Source organism: Anopheles arabiensis, chromosome 2 (assembly GCF_016920715.1).
Source record: "Anopheles arabiensis isolate DONGOLA chromosome 2, AaraD3, whole genome shotgun sequence".
Taxonomy (NCBI): Eukaryota; Metazoa; Arthropoda; class Insecta; order Diptera; family Culicidae; genus Anopheles; species Anopheles arabiensis.
Genome location: NC_053517.1, coordinates 22,330,184 through 22,347,684, shown reverse-complemented (window position 1 = coordinate 22,347,684; position 17,501 = coordinate 22,330,184). Strand labels below are relative to the sequence as shown.

General features: G+C 46.4%; 1 protein-coding gene across 9 annotated transcripts in view; it reads left to right on the top strand.

The window, feature by feature from the left end:
- Positions 1-17,045, top strand: part of LOC120893567 (GTPase-activating Rap/Ran-GAP domain-like protein 3) — an 82,547-nt gene extending 65,502 nt beyond the window's left edge. For all 9 annotated transcript variants that reach the window (XM_040295542.1, XM_040295541.1, XM_040295539.1 and 6 more), the window contains exons 4-14: positions 4,299-4,385; positions 5,554-5,635; positions 6,293-6,411; positions 8,586-8,817; positions 8,919-9,017; positions 9,210-9,313; positions 10,025-10,139; positions 10,733-10,842; positions 12,694-12,846; positions 13,161-14,076; positions 14,156-17,045. In XM_040295542.1, coding sequence (XP_040151476.1) covers positions 4,299-4,385; positions 5,554-5,635; positions 6,293-6,411; positions 8,586-8,817; positions 8,919-9,017; positions 9,210-9,313; positions 10,025-10,139; positions 10,733-10,842; positions 12,694-12,846; positions 13,161-14,076; positions 14,156-15,420 — 3,282 coding nt within the window. In that variant the 3' untranslated portion in view covers positions 15,421-17,045. The remainder of the gene's footprint in view (positions 1-4,298; positions 4,386-5,553; positions 5,636-6,292; positions 6,412-8,585; positions 8,818-8,918; positions 9,018-9,209; positions 9,314-10,024; positions 10,140-10,732; positions 10,843-12,693; positions 12,847-13,160; positions 14,077-14,155) is intronic.
- Positions 17,046-17,501: the final 456 nt, after the last annotated feature.

Here is a 17,501-nt window from a genome sequence, read left to right as displayed (position 1 = left end):
GGCCCACCATTCATCAAGACTTTCCAGTGGCCAATGTGAAGCGACCGCGTGTCAATCAATTGGCATCAATGAGCGGTGCTGGAATGGCGCCATTTTTTCGCGAGCGCTCCAAGCATTGCTCCCTGTCCGGCACTACCACCGCGTTCCATTCCCTTCAGCATCGGATCAAGTCCGGCGGGACCCCGAGGGGTTAAATGGTTTCAATTAAAATTGATTTTAATCGGACACCAGTGCCCACTGACTGTGTCTGCGCCGGTTGCTAGGGTTTTTTGCCGTTTGTATATGTGTGTGTGTGTGTGTCGTATTGGATGATGTCGCTGAACTCTTTATGGTGCATCTTGTGTGACACGATTGGCATCAGATTGCTCGCCGTGGTTCATGTTGGCCGTCAAATTAGTTCATTGTTTAGACAGTCGTGGAATTGATCGTGAGTGTGGTTTGCATTTTGCAAATTTGTGCTGAATGTTGCAAACCATGGTGGTTGATAAAATTAATAAAAGTTTTGATTAACTTTGCCTTTTCAATTGAGTAACTCTAAACATTTATGTAAACAATGGAGAAATATTCATCGAAGCACGAACGAACGAAGCAAATGATCGCACGGCCCTAAAGATTTGGAATAATTGCAGCAATAATCATGCTATTGTATTATTATTATTATTATTATTATTATCATTATTATCATCATTATTATTATTATTATTATTATTATTATTATTATTATTATAATTATTATTATAATTATTATTATAATTATTATTATTATTATTATTATTATTATTATTATTATTATTATTATTATTATTATTATTATTATTATTATTATTATTATTATTATTATTATTATTATTATTATTATTATTATTATTATTATTATTATTATTATTATTATTATTATTATTATTATTATTATTATTATTATTATTATTATTATTATTATTATTATTTCTTCAATAAAGTCATCCAGCTTTCTTATGCTTAAAAAATAATAGCAAATAAATTAAATAACAACAGCAATAAATTATAAAGCTTGGAATGCGTAACCAAGGGGAGGACAGTCACATAGACCAATCCGCCTTTAATTATGTGATCCGCTTTACAAATGAGCTGCTATTAGCTGAAAATTTTAGTCTAAAGTGTGACACAGTGTGAAGGATGAAGATCTAATTTAACTACAACAAAAGAGAGATTTTTTTAAACTTACTAACATAATCATTCCATTAATTCCATTCGGAACTTGAAACCATGACGGGCATGTTGGTCAGTCGTACGAGATGACGATTATACCACGAGATTACCGATTTTACAAATAATTTGAGTTAAATTTGTTTCAATTATTACACTAAGAGTTTCATGGCATAGGAAAGGTTTTCCATTCCTTGGCTACATAAATAATGGGGCAAATTATGCCACACTGCGTTTTTTGGACACAAAAACTTAAATGCTTTTTCCAACCACAGGTGTTCAAAAAAACAAAAACAAAATAACTCCACCTCACATTATGAATTCCAATTTTTAGTCTCCCACAAACACAGCCGACCTGTTGACAAGGCTCTCCTCCTACACACCATACTAAGGGTACCAAACCCGTACACAGGCTCGTGAAGCTGGAAGCAATCCAACATTTTTAAAATTCCATATTTGACATGTTTTAAGCAGCGAGTAGAGAAAACTTGCTACCCCAAAATGGGAAACTGCTACAACAGAAGTCTTTTTTTCGTTGTTTTCTGTGTGACTCAACAAGAGCTAGAGATTATATCGTGGCACACATCAAACTATAACGTTGCGGCTCGATAGTTTGCTCGTTTGGTGTCTTTTCTTTGTCGTTTTCGTAAAGTTGTTTTTTTGCCATACCAAACTCTTCCCATATGAGGTTGTTTCAAGGTTTTTTCTCCACCACCACTTCGTTCGCTGTTGGGGGTGCAGCTTCTATTGGCAGCTCGAGATAACGTTTGCTGAAGGCCTCTTGTCCGTTACGGCGAACCATGGCCAAGACCACTTGTTGTGACGTTTAACGACGCTTTTCCTATCTATGTTTAATTCATACGCCGTGGTTCTGTCGCATTTGGCTTGACGTCCATGCTGTGCTGTGAGAGAATTCGTTTACCGTGTTCACAAACTAGTGGCTGTGGTTTTATGTTTATATATTGTATGTTTTTTTGCCAATGCTTTGATCAAATTAAATATTAGGCTCTATAGAATTGTAAATTGTTTGCATCCTCTTGTTCCAATAGCAACGAAACAACACAATATTTGTTTTATATGTGCGTGTGTGTGTGTGTAACAAATGTTTAGTGGTGTGTGTGAGCGTGTTTTTTTTTTCTGCGGAATGAAATCGTACGATATCAATGCTCGTCCGCCAAACAAACAGCGTCGGGGGTTCGCATCTGCCAGGCACCCCACACCTGCAGGGTTTCTGTTTCCACGAATTTGCGCTATGCTTCACCGACATTTCAAAGCAAGAAAAACAATCAATTGTCTCCCGCCGCACGTGTCTGTCGGGGAGCAGGTGATGCTGAAGCTAGCAGCCGTCGCTGTCAAGCTGAAAAGTGTCCGTGTATCTGCGCCCCGGCTGAAGCTGCACAAGGGTGACACAGAAGGAAGAAATTTACGACCATAACCTAATAGCCTCATCGGGGCACGTTTTCACATCCGGAGGATTTTCCAATAAACGGATCACAGCACCGGCACGAGTCGAGTCGAGTGGTACGTCTACGCTTGCGGTAAGGTTGCCTTGTGCTCCTTGTGATGTTTGAGCGCTGAAATCCGATACCTGTACGAGTTGGCACAAAACTTCATCCGATCTCTAATGCAGGGAAGTACCAACACGAAGGACGAGGTGTGGCCAATCATTAGCCTCGCACATGCACCGAGACACCTGGTAACGATATCGTAACGTGAAGCAAATGGCCACGATGAAAATGAACGGAAAATTGAACGCCCGACCTTTACATATTCTCCCGGGCGTATCAATTGTACACCGCAAAACATGAAACATACCACAGCACCGTGTCCTCAACATCCACCTACCTTTGCCCAACCTGACCTAGGGCACAGCAAGATGGTGCTAAAACTGCTGAGCCAGCATCGTGCTGAAGAGTGCTAGCTTTCGCCTAGTTTCACCGTCCATGCCGAAAACGGTTCTTGATGCCGCGGTGTAGAAGTTTGGGGTACAAGTGGTGCACTTCAGTTCGAGCAGTAGTAACATTCCATCCAACGGTCACATACACACAACGAATTTCCTTCGCGAAAGGGCAATCTTCCAGTTTAATGAATTATGCATTCTGCGATGGATAGTTGGGACCGCGCGTTGTTTGCTATCGAAGCGCTTCGGCGAAGTGGTGTGCACAGTCAGCGGAAAGTAAAAGACTCGACTCGCGTCAAGAACCTAGTGCGCTTGCCTAGCACACTGTACGCGCCTGTAACCTGGGGAGGTTTGAACCTTACGAACTATGAAAATGAAAATATAACAAAAAGAAAAAAAAAACATATACACACATAAGAATTGGAAAGAAAGGTATGGAAACTGTTATGGTTAAGGTGCTTATTCATGCTAGATATGTAGATAGTATACTTCTAATAATTTTAAAATATATGAAGTATCTCATAGAATTTCATATTTTATATCTTCAGCATAAGCAAAAGAAATGAACAATTCTGTATCTTAAAGGGTACACCGAGCTGTGTGCTTGAAGCGCTTAAAGGTATACATAATATTAGGAACTAAACAACTTATTTGCATAAGTTCAGGCGCATAGCATCGTACGACGGGAAAATGTGAATGGTTTCGTTGCAATAATCATTTAAAAAAAAATTATTTAAGATTGTCATAAAAAATTAAGCAATTCGTGGACTACCCACTTCAGCGTTATTTTGTGCTCTCTCTCTCTCTCTCTCTCTCTCTCATGGCCATGACTAACATCGTGCGGAGATCAACATCATAATTGCAGAAGCGGCGATGGCCTGCATCGCTTTAGGACAATAGTTTTTAATTATTCACCACAAGTTCCAGGCTAGCCGTGTTGTTTGCCCAGGTCGTGCATATCCCAAAGTGCACGCTACACCGCACACTGCGAAACCGTACACATCTATCCTGGCAAACGAAACAAGAAACCAACCAAGCTTACAGCATATGACGCATTCGCAAGCGAGTGGAGCGTGCTTGCCACTTTAGGGAAATGCGCTCTTTCCGTGTTACGCGGCTAATATGATTGACGGAAGCCGGAAGCAAAATCAAATCACTTATTATCTTGACGGGTTTTGACATATCACCATCTCTTCTATCTCTTCCTACGCAGCTGCCACAGTCGGAGATTGATGGATTGGATCCAAACTGTCGCCGGTTTCGGCTGGAGAATGGCGAGTCATTAGCCGAGAAGGACGAGGTAAGTAATTTAGCATTCATCTGTTTGGCAGTTAGCTCCACCAGTGGGTCATGCTGCTTTTTGATGGGAGGAAGTGAACGGTTTTGTGACTTAATTAATATTTTAAAGCAATTTGTAAAGTGTAGGAAATGTAAGAACATCTTTTGACTTACTTGCTAGAGTGAAAGTATAACCTTTTCTCCTAGCTTAATGCACAAAGTTATCCCCTTTTAATTAATATCTGAAATTCAAAATGTATTCATTGCCACACCAAAGCGTTCAGGAAACTTTCACTTCCACACCACAGAGCTTCGGGGTTTTCCCACGCAATTGAAATCAATTTACTCGATCCGAGCATGACTTCGCTGTCTGCAACCGCCCTACCAGTTTGAGAATGGCTTTCGCTTCAATCTTCTAACCCCACCCGGATTCGAGAAGGTGACGGATAAAAATCTCAGCCCATGATGATCAATTTTGCTGAAACTTTGTCAGTAATTTGAATGAATTACGTCTCGCTTTGTGTCGCCTCATTCCTGTTCGGGGGCCCACCACCACCACCACCACCGAAAAGGGCCTCCAGCGATCGCTCCCCTTAGCCGGATGTCAACAAATTGGCATCGATGGCCCCCTCAAAAGTGCTAGAAAAAAAAGTACATATCGAAAACTTCCGCCCGGTTTTAGGGAGGAAGTCTTGTGTTGGGGATGACCAGGCTAGTGACGAGCTATCGCAGTTTTAAACCCACCACCAAAGACACACCACTCGAGGGTTGTTTCCGAGTGTTTGTCGTATCGATTAAGCGTCACTTGTGGAGGAAGCTTTTTTACCCTCGTTCTCGAACAAGTAACGTTGAGCGGAGTTTAAAGCAGGCGAGCATAAACACGCACACACAAGGGTGTGCGAGTATCTCGGGACAAGACGTGGGAAGATGGGCCCCCTGTCCGGTGGGAATCAAAATATTCCAATTTTCATTCTCCCGCCTGCCATATCTTTATTTTACTTTCTTTCTTTCCCTTTTCATCGCCATTTTCTATGCGCAACACACCATCCCCGAACCCCAAACACGTGCGGTCCGTACGCTACCCATTATAACTTCTGCACAACTCAACTCAACTCAACTGCAACGATTTTGATGGGCCGTCGATGGATGGAATGGACACACGGACACACAAAACAACGGCAAAAAAAAAGGTTTTCGGATCCCCTAGCATCCCCATTCTGGAGAACCCGGAACATCAAACACGATGGTACTTCAAGTATTTTCTGGGAAAGCGTAAGTATGATGCAGCATTTAGCATGCTTTTTTCTACCTTTTTTCTGCCAGCCTGTCTCTAGCGATAAAGTTAGGGCCTCTGGGATCTCGTTTTTTATTGATGAGGAGAGGGAGCTATATTTACATTGATTAGATCGGAAAATGTAACCTTTTTCCCGACGATCTAACTCCAGTCCGTCTGGTTCGTATATTTTCTCTAGTGATATTTTCGCTCCAATTGATTGATGACCTATGGGATTTATTTCCCACCTCGTAGAAGAACTCACTTGAAATATATCTTGCTTTACAATCCGGACTTTTAACGTTTCATTGTACAAATCAATCGAAAAATCAGTGTGTAGCTCCTGAAGGTATGCAATGTAAGAAATCAGATCAGATGAGATTTTACAGATTTTTGATGTTATGCAGTGCATATCATTAAATAGCCCATAACCTCTGATAGCTCATTCATTTCATATTAATATCCTTACTCCCAACGGTTTAATAAGGCTCAAATAATGGTTAATTCATGTTTGTAATGCATTGCCTACCTTTAGGCGATAACTACGCTTAGTATTTTTTTGCGTTTTCGCCTTTTATCGTGGCGGATTTCAAAATGCAAGTATTAGCAACTGAATTAACTAAACCGTTCTTATACAAAAAATATTTTCGTTTCAGTTCATCAAAACTACGTCGGAATGGATTCGGAGAAAAGCCCCTACTTCCTATCGATCGTTTCCCAAGACTCGGGCAGCAAATGTATGCCCCTGTACCGTGTGATGCTGTTCCGGAAACAGGTATACAGAAACAAAAAAATCTATCACCGTGTCAATCGAGCTTGTGTGTTAAACGATACGCACGGGAAGCTAAATTATATCCTATTCCCGGAAGGTTCAAAAGGCAAATCAACCAGCGATAGAATAGAGAGCTGTAGGCATCGTGTACTAGGCAACAAATGTGATCGTTGACACGATTGCTCATGAAGTGCTCTCCTCTTCGCCGAGGGTGAGGTTTTTGTTGAAAACTGATCGGCCACAAATCGGCACTGCTGAAGTGGAACTAATTAATTCTAGCTCGCCGTACGTCTTTTGCGTAACACAGGCACTTTGTGAATGGCACACTGGAGTGAGTTCTTCCATCACTTCAATTAAGCCACGATGCACAGCACACAAAGGATCCGAATTCTGTTCCCGGAGCTTCAGCCCCGAAAAATACCCTTACAGACAGCACACAGTGGATGGTGCGTTGATGCGGTGTGCGTGCGGATTCTGTTGGCTGCTCTATCAGCATCAGCATTTCTCTGTGCTGCGTGAGAATCGAATAAAAGACCTTCTCAAGTGGCGTACTTACGCATTGTCACAGACTCAGGTACGGCAGTGTAGTTTGCCACTGTCGGAGACTTCATGACCGGAAGCCCTATTCACGCACACCGTACGCTGCTGTGTTTCCCTTCCTGTGTCAATTCTTCTTGTCAGGACAAATTTGATCTTTGCCCACCACCCACTTTTCAAACTTTCCCACTCTTCACGCTTCCCTCCGTGCAAGAAAAAAAAGTATTTTACTGTGTTCCAAAGTTTCAAAGCTCCATGACCTTTCCGGTCCGTTTGTAGAGTGCATTATTGGGCTCGTTTCGCTTTCCCTCGTGGGGAAACCGGTCATGAATCGACAAACGAATGAGCCATTATTTGCGCCTAAATGTCGGCATTGCGGTGGTCGGGAACGGCAGGAAGGCAACACGACAGCAAATGTCGATAAACGCTTCGGCAACCGGAAGCGGCAGGTCAACAGTTCGGTGCTTTTGGGAGGCACATGGTGGCTCTCTATTTTAAGGTGCTTATCCGGAGTGTACCAAAACCGCCCGGCGGCCCATAGGGGAGTCCTAAAATATCCTGCCTGTGTGTAGTTTGCGTAGGCGTGCAGAACATACGCCCCGAGGATGGACAGGAATTGGAAATAGAAATATTGAATCATCCCTCGGGCCTTTTTCTTCTATCATTCGTACAGCACATTGAAAATATTTCGTTTTTTACATGCTTTTTCGCTTTTTGTATATTCCAATCGTACCTTTTAAAGCCACGTTCAACCGGAAAACAAATCACAAAATATTAATATTTTGTTGTCTCTTGCTGCATCGCATCAAAACAAAGGCACGTTTGCCTTGTCTCATTTTATCTGCGACTTGTTTTTACCACCCCAATTCATCCATTGATTTATAGTCCGCACGTTTGTGCTACACTTTTTGCATATCCGCCCCAGCGGGACAACAAACGAATGGGCCGGAAATGGTAGCCAGAAATGTGATTTGTTTTCAATGCACGGATTGGCAATCCCTTACCTGCGTGTGCGTGCTGGGTTTGGATCGGGAGCTACTTTGTTTATGCTTTGCAAAGAGTTGAATGTTTTTATTCCCACGCTATGCATGCCGCGAAGCATGGCGCAACAAACACGCCAGCAGCTTGTAGTGATGCCCGAGATTGTAGGTTGAATCTTTGAACGTTGTGCGCTAGCTTTGATGTTTCCTCGTCGGTTTGCCGTGACATGTACAACATACACGCGGATGTGTGTGTGTGTGTGTTTGTTGAGCAATGTTTGAAAGAAACGGCTGCAGCCTCGGTTCCCTAGTCAACGGCACAACGAAATGCCATCGAAGCGTAAGCTGTAAGCACATGGTGAATGTGCCGGGGGTGAATGTACATTCTTTGTGCCGAATTTATGCCGTTGCTCGTGCCCGGTGCGCAAAAAATGAACGCATCGTGTATTTCGCTGTTGTTTGCGTGGGTTGTGCGAAGTTGTACAACATATTTTTCATTCTAATCCAGCCATCCTCCCCCGTGTCAGGATGTTTAATTGCGGAAAAATGCTATCCCACCAGCGTGCTTATCAGAGATCGCGAGAAAGGGAGATATACAGACAGAGTGACTAATATTAACCTTTACCCGCTTGCTTTCCCCATGCACCGTAACCGTAACAGGGTGCCCAGAAGCTGGCACTGCCGTACAACCCGCAGCAGAAGCTGACGGTGAAACAGATCCTATCCAACTTCACGCTGATGGACTCGAACAAATCGCCAAAGGAAATCTTTGCCGCCGACATCCAGAAGGATCTGCTGCTGCTCGAGGAGCAGGAGGGCTCGGTAAACTTCAAGTTCGGCGTGGTGTACATGAAGGCCGGCCAAAAGCTGGACGACGAAATGCTGAGCAATGGTAAGGTTCACGCAAAACGCTGCGTAGCGGCTTCTTTTGCGACGCCGTTTTTCCCCTCGTTCCCCATTCATTGCCCCATATTTAATTGCCCTTCCCAACAGAAACCGGAAGTCCGGAGTTTGACGATTTTCTTACGCTGCTGGGTGAAAAGATACGGTTAAAGGACTGGGAGCGGTACCGTGGTGGACTGGATGTGAAAGGTACGCACGTGTTTCGCACGGTCGGTCAATAAAAAAGCGCTGCCTCGCTAGCACGGGCACGAGCAAATAACAGCTCATTCCGTTGCTGCTGGGGGTGCTAAATTACAACACACACTCATACACACACAAGCATTACTGTCTCTGGCAGCGCATTACGAGCTTATCTGTCCATGTTTTCCATGCATTTACCAGGTGACATGACGGGCAAGTACTCCATCTACACGCTGTACGAGGGGCACGAGATAATGTTCCACGTATCGACGCTGCTACCATTTAGCCGAGATAATCGACAGCAGGTGAGGAAACGGCACCGTCCGTGTGCTTTAATTTATGTGCTAATTAGCTTGCCTCCGCACCACAACAAAAGAAAAAATAAACGCCTTGCCTAAGGTGAGCGCGATAAGCCTGCACACACTGGTGTGCTATTTACGCAGCAAACAGTTGGACCCGCTGTAGGCGCGATCCATACATTGTAGGCGATGGAATTCGTGTGTTGCTTTGATTGGAATGAGCTATGGATTGTTTGGTGCGACCGTTTTGAAAGGCAGATTGCATACTTTGTAGAAGTTCTTAACAGCTACGCCTAAAAGTATGCAATTTGCTTTAAAAGAGAATGTAATAGATGTTTGTAACATGTAGATTAGCGTCTTGGCTAAAATGTGAAGACAAATGTTGGTGTTTTAATGCCATTACTTTGCATACGATCTTTTTAAATGGTTTCTAAAGGTTAATGTCAAACATATTTCGCTTTTCACATTGAAGTATTAATATAATTGCTATCCTAAAACCAACATAATGCGCGATGACTTTGCTTCTAATGAACTCTTCTTGTATTCTATTCCTCAATGCCATTTCTGCAACTGATCCTTCACACCTGAATCAAATTTCTTTGTATTCGCGTTGTAAATCAACACAACTTTCAATACTCGGGTTGATAAAAAAACACGCAATACACGTGTCGATTGATCTCGACAACACATCCCCCGGCAACACCCCTCCCCCGACAGGTCGAGCGGAAACGACACATTGGGAACGATATCGTCAACATCATTTTCATCGACGAGGCGTCCTCGGGCGAAGAGACCGAGTTCATACCGAACAACGTAAAGAGTCAATTTACGCGTAAGTACACACACACACACACCTGGGTGGGTAGATAGATTGCGTTTACTTTGATGCGGCGTACGCTAATCCTGCTGACGCACTGGCAACAACACGTTCTAGGCATTGAAATTAAATTTCATCATAGACTACTTAAATCCACGCTATGTGTGCATGGGTGGTGCTGCACGTGCCGTAGAGTGTTTTTTTGTCCATGATGCGTACAATCAATTACTTGTTCATTCGATGAAGAGGGAAGAACGGGTGCAACTAAGAACATTAAAGGCACGAGCATTCATTTGAGAGATTAAATTTGAATATATTTTTGGATGAATCAAAATGAGGGATCGTCGCTACTCTTTGAAGTAACAACTGTAGTTGCCTACATTTAGGCGTTTTCTAAATTTTTAGTACAAATTCAAAATGACCTTCATTGACAGTTTGCAATCCAATTAAAAAGGGGAAAAATCATCATTAACTAAAATAAAACACTAATGCAAATCATTCAAAAAACTCAACAACAAAAGAAACAAATCATTCCACAGCGCATTGCTCGACCCATAAATCATATTCGCCACGCTTGCTAACCCCATGCTCGCTTCTCCACTCTGCAGATGTGTTTGCCGTCGTTACCAAGCGTGGGACGCGCTACCGGTTAGCCGTGTACTGCGACGAAACGGTTCCACCCTTTGGCCCGACGCTGCCCAATCCGCCCGAGTTTGAGGTAAGTCCGCACCGACGCACCGTCGTATGGCCTTTTTTACGACCATCGCCATGACCCGGTTCGATGATTAAATTCCCTAAGCCAGAGAACAACCCCACCTTTAAGGCTAGTAAAGCTGCAAGAATGTCCGCTGTTTTGTATCGGTTAACTACCGTTTTTAGTGAAAATGTAACACATTGTCAAAGCAGATGCTATGGCGAAAAGGGAGGAGCCAGACATTCTACTAAATTCTCACCTCAGCACCGAGACCCTCGTGGAGAATGCAAATCTCATCGTCGTTAATTGACCATTTCTAGCTCGCTCGAGTGTGTCGTGCTTCATTGTGTGTGTGTGTGTGTGTGTGCTAGCGGACTGCTCACGTTTTGTCCATTCCGAGCTGTCCTCATAATAATTATAAGGGCGTTGCACTGCTGTAAGCATTTCAAAGCTTATTACACTTTGAACACAGTGAAGAGGGAGAAAAAACAGTCCACCAAACAGGACACAAACACAGATAAACGTGTGTCGCTAAATGGAAGAAAAACTACGCATCACGTGACTCGTAAATCGTTACCAAGAGTTCCGAGCAACTGGTTTCGTGGGGCGTCCCACGCGCTTTGGAGAAACAGGGCGTGGGAAGGACGACCGAGTTCACGCTCGAACGGACAGGGCCAGGGATATACAAAAAAAAAAAAACAAGTATAACCACAACAAATTGACTGACACCTACCGAAATGGAAAGCTTGACTATTCACCTCCCCTTTCCTCCTCTGCTCCCCAAAAACCTGACAATCAGCCGGCGGGTGAAGCCTCAAAGCCAGCTTGATGGATTATTACAGATTATTACCGCTTTGCCCGTACGGGCAGGCGGATGAGCAGCCGACGACAAAGGTAACAACGCCAGCAAAAACCGTACGAAGGACGTCGATAAAACGGGTCAAACGACGACGCAACAAACGGGATAATGGAAAACCTTCCGCGAGCAGGCCGGACTGTTGTATTCCGTTGCTCTCCGTAGCCAGTGCCCCTGACGGACGGACCGAATGGACCGACGAATGGCGGTATAAATGAATATGAAATATCCGACGGAATACAGGGAAAAGGCAAATTTGAGGTGGGGGAAGCATAACACAACAGCAAAGCACCATAACTCGGCACCAGCCAGCTACCGCCGACCCGTGGGCTTCTAGGCGGAAGCTACAAGTACAGTTTTTATGGTCGGTTGTTCGGTTAGTACGGTGGGTTCAGCTTGTACTAATTGTTCGGGAAATTGGGTCCGGATGGAAGGATGAAAATTTGAATTTTTTTTTCTCTATGAGCTTGTTTTTTGTTTTGCTCACAACTCATTTTTTTGCAAAGGTTTATTATTCTTTGTGTGTATAACAGTTTGTATAACAGAACAAGTTTAGATTTATTTTTATCAAAATGTATACCTTTAAGGGAACGCGCACAAAACGTTTGTTTCCGATGCACATTTGAACAGTGTTTACGAGCGTTGACCAGTGACCCTTCGTCTCGAAGCTATTAAAATGACGAAAAGGTCCCTGTTCGGCCATTTGGAACGATGATAGGCACCAGAGAAAGCAGCAAAAAAGTAAAATAACAGCTTAATAAAACCGAAATCCAACATCTGAACCGGTTCATTTCTACGCTATGCCTTACCATTTCGTGTATGAATCACCCGGAATGGCTAGTAAAAGTTCTTCCTTCACTTCTTCTCTCACGCTTCTTTGATGCGCCTCCAAACGCCAAACTCGGGCGACAATGTTATGCGCTTGCACGGGCTAACAAAACCTCTCTGGATTGGTCCGGATCGGGCTGGACGGAACTGGACTGGGTCGGGTGCAAACATCGTCCAACATCCCACCCCAGGATCCGGCCGTCTTCCGGGACTTTCTGCTGGTGAAGCTGATCAACGGCGAGAAGGCCACCTTCCAAACGCCGACCTTTGCGCGGAAGCGTGAACGGACGCTGGAAATGTTGATAAAGGACCTGTACGAGGAGTATGTGCACGACAATAAAATGGTAAGTATGGGGTGAAGGTGTTTCCACTGTGTTGTGATGGGGTCAATGTTTTGCTATGTAGGAAGGTTTCAAAAGGGCACATGAACGTCCAAGTCGGAAGGTTTGTTTATTTGAAAATGGCATTCACTTCAGGAGACGACTATGACCCTTTCACTCCATGCTTAATTGCCCTACTTATGGGATGAATGTCTACTAGCTGTACACTGTTTACGGACCAAACAGTCGTGGAAATTAATCCTTTTTCCACTCGTGCTTCGTGTAATACGTCGAAAAGCTATATCGTTCTCCATCTGTTCCTAACTTTCTCCCCACAGAATATGCTTAACAGACGAGCCTTCTCGGAGGTGCTGTACGATGCGCCCCGCACCTCGAAGCTGAAGGAGGACGCCCGGCAGGTGGAGTTTGTGCGCATCGGTCAAGCCCTCAAGCTGGAGGCGATCGTGCGCGGGGACGCCCCGACCAGCATCGCGTCGGCCGGTACCGTCTTCAAGCGTCCGCCCTGGGAGCCGCACTGCTTCTATCCGACGTTCCAGCCCCGGAACGAGCTGGTCGGGGACAGCTGGGGCCAGGATCAGCTGTTTCTCGCCTCGGATGAAGGTACATATCTGATCAAGGAGGACCAAACGCACCGGGTCGTGTTCGACAAGACGCTGTGCGTGCGGCAGCTGAACGTGGTGGAGGACCACGGCATCATGCTGGTGCGGGGCGGCAGCGCGATGCAGAAGGACGGCCACCGGATACACGTGTTTCGGCTGAACGAGTTTACGGACGACCGGCTGGTGCAGCGGTCGCGCGTCGACGTGAAGGAGCGCCGGATTGAGAAGACGCGCGGCTGCCATCTGTACGCGATATCGCGGGCCGGCGAGGCCCATCTGCGGATGGCGGTGGCGGTCGGGCGGAAGCTGCTCATCTACCAGTGGAAGCATACGGCCGCGTGGACCTCCTGGTGCCCGAACAGTGACAACGACACGGTGGAGGGTTTCCTGTTCCTGAAGGAGATCCACCTGCACGACTCGCCGACGATCATGACCATTCTGGAGGGTTCGTGCCCCAATGCGGGCCTGCTGATTTGCGTCGGCTACCGGCACCATTTCGAGATCGTGTCCGAGCTGACGGGGCACGGGACGAAGCTGCACGAAACGGACACGACCAAGCGCACGCAGACGCACCTCGTTGCGGCGCTCGATCTGTACGACGGGCAGGACACGGAGCTGCTGCTGTGCTACAACCGTAAGTTGAAGGGGGCTTGGTTTATCCCCGCGGAGTTCGTTTGCGTTGGCTAACGTTTTTCGCTTTTCCCCCGTTTCAGACACCTGCCACTTTCAGAAGCTGTCGGAGGAGTGCAACAACAGCACCGAGTTTGACTTCCAGTTCAACACGCCGCCGTCGTCGGTTGTGTGCGCCTTCCCGTACATTATCGCGTTCACGCCCGACACGATGGAGATCCGGCTGCTGGTGAACGGCAACCTGGTGCACACGGTTACGATGGCCGAGCTGCAGCTGATCACGTCGAAGAAGGACATCTTCTTCGTCACGACCGCGCCCGAGTTCATTCCCAAAGGTGCCAAACTGCGCGGGCTCGATGCGGAGGACCACGAGCAGATGAACAAACCGCGGATCGAGGAGAGCCGGGTCGTGCCGGAGGACGACGCGTCGACCAGTCCGGCCCGCAGCCGGCTCAGCTCGGACGAGGACAATTCGGGCGGTGCACCGTCCACGGCCGAATCGGACCCGAACGGAGCCGAGTCGGGTGGCGGACAGCTTACCACGCCCCAGATTCAGCGCGCCAAATCGCTGCAAAACCCCAACCCGGCGGGGGATCCGGCCAAACCGAAGGAGGTGTCTCTGTCGGTGGACGAGCTGAAGCGACCGATCGCCAAGAGCAACTCGTACGGTGAGGCCGGCACGTCCTTTTCCATCCCGACGACGACCTGCAGCAAAGATCTGGCGAAGCACTTTGGCGCTCAGCCCCTGCCGAACACGAAGGACCTCTGTCGGCACTTTGGCGAAGCGTCCGTACCGCCCAACTCGCCCCGGAACAGCACGATCGTGAAGGGCACGTCGCCCAGTTCCCCCACGCGCAAATCGTTCATCCGCCAGCCGACGCTCAACCTGGGCAAAGCGCAAACGAGCGAAGGCGAAACGTCCCCCTCGAACGGGTCGGCGTCCAGCAGCAAACCGTTGCGCGTGTACCGCATCCCGCTCACGAACCTGACCGGTACGCACGTGCAGTCGCACCACTACCACTACCCGAGCAACGATCCGGCCAAGAAGCCGGTCGCGATCGCGACCAAGATGCACCCGAGTGCGGCAATCGCGGCCGCGGTCGTTACCCGCCCGAGCGAAAGTGCCCAGGAGCGGGTCCGCCAGCTGCAGTCGTCGAACGAGGAGGACGAGGAGGGCCTGTCGCCGTCGGACGAGTCGCGCGGCGAGCTGGCGGGAGCGGCCGAGGTGGCGCCGGTACCGCCCGCGCTCAGCATCTTCGACCAGATCCAGCAGGACCTGCAGGAGCTCAGCATGAAGGATAAGCGCGAGCAGGGCGAGCTGTGCAGCTCGGTGCTGACGCCACTGTAAGCGGCAGCGCTAGACGCAGCCAGGCATACCTGAGGCTATACGCATACACCCAGCCAGTAAGCAAATGGTTTCATCATTGAACGCGCGTGCTCGCGTTTTGTTGATGTTTAAGTAAATTGTAAAGTGGAACGCGTTGCGGTGCGTGTTGTTTTTGGGGGAGATGGAGAGTACGAGAAGTTGACTGTTAGTTGGTACGCTGAAATCGGTTTTTTGGTTCGGATGTTCGGCCGAGCCGTGGCGAGATGATCAATTCAACAGAGCCCCTTCAATTGGTCCCGCCATTGTCGGAACATCTGAACCAAGAATGAATTTCAGGCGAAGAATGTTTTTGCGTTAGTATGTGAATAGTCGCTGGGGGATCATTAATGATAACAGTGTGTGAGAGAGGGAGAGAATTGTTCATTATTGCAACTAAATACTGCTGTAGCTCTTAAATACCCTACCATATACTAAGCCAGATGCTCCTACACCTATCCACGTGTTATCGTACGTGTGTGTGCGTGTGTGTGAGCGTGTGTTGAACCCAATATATCACTGTTTGAGGGCCTGACTGCCGATAATTAGGATTATTTAAAACAAGGTGCGAACGAGTAACGCACAAACAAACAAACAAACAAACACACACATACGGAAGCCTATTTAGGAGAAAGCGTGCGCAGGAAGCACGTGTTTGTGTGCGCAAAACACAAAAACCAGTGCTCATCACAAAGTATTAATTAGAAGAAAGCAAGGCATACGAACATAATCATGCTCTACACATGACCATTACCCGTTACTGAAACAAATACGTTACGGCAAAGCAAAGACAGCAATGCATAGATCACGCCGCCAAACTCCCCCCGAGATGATCCTGATTGCGGATGTAACGCGCATGGAGGAGCATACCAACGCCGGCGTTATCTTGTACACTGCTCGCGTGAAACCATGCACAGGTGGGGGAGATATGGTGTGTGTGTGTTTGTGTATGTTGTTTTCCCTTGTTTTCTTGTGCTGTGAATAACAAAAAACAAAACCGAGAGATTAATGTTAGCATAAACACAAGCGCGCACACACACAACCGTTAGAAAGTTGAATAGCAATTGTGACCCCTAGCCACAAACCAAGCAGTTGCTGAACCCCCGCAGTGGAATCTATTTCGTCCGATCCGTGTTGGCATCATGTTGAAACTGAGATATACAGAGAAGGAGAGAGAGCAAGAGAGAGAGAGAGAGAGAGAGAGAGAGAAAGAGAGAGAGCGAGAAAAGTTCACAAAACAGGATAGCAAAGAGGACAAAAAGGCATTAAAACAAGCATAAACCACATATAAAGCTATAATGTTAATCACACACACACAAACACATCGTTGAAATGACAGCAAAACCAAAGAGCCGCAACCCAGAAGCACATATAACGGAACTGTATTTACTTGCTACTAGCACTATCACTATACTATTATTTACAAACGACCTGCTAGGACTGAAGGACAGCATTGTGAGCAAGTGGCGTGCGCCGTTAGGTTGGGCTTTAGAGGGAGGGATCAATGAGGGATCAGACTTTTATGACGGGTGGTATCCGCACAGAATGTGCCACAGAACAAAGCAAATAAAGTTTTTAGTTTAGTTGAAAACAACTTACCGCGTTATACAGTCAATTTAATAGTACACTTCTCTGATAAACGATGGACAATTGTCGATTTTTAATGGGGTTATCTTCACACGCACTGGCGAAACGTTAATTGCACTTTCAATAATCGTATCCCATCAGTCAGCAGACAAACATTTGATACCTCTATCAGTCGAACTCGAACCGTGATGGCCACAACAGTGAAGCTACTTCGTTCAGAAGCGTGCGCGATCAAAGAAGCCGTTCCCATCCCGATCAAAGAAGCACCCCGTAGCGGCTAAAACGAACTCGGTGTAGAAGTCTGTGGACGTCGCATAAGCCTGATGGGGCATTTATAAAGTCTTGATACTATTAGACAACAATCAGAGCATCGAATGAAAGCTCAGTTCCGAATGGTCGACCACCCTGAGTGACTTGAGGTTCCTAAGGAAGCTGCAAATGAAGACCGGTGGATAAATGCCACTACTTCGCTGCGTTCG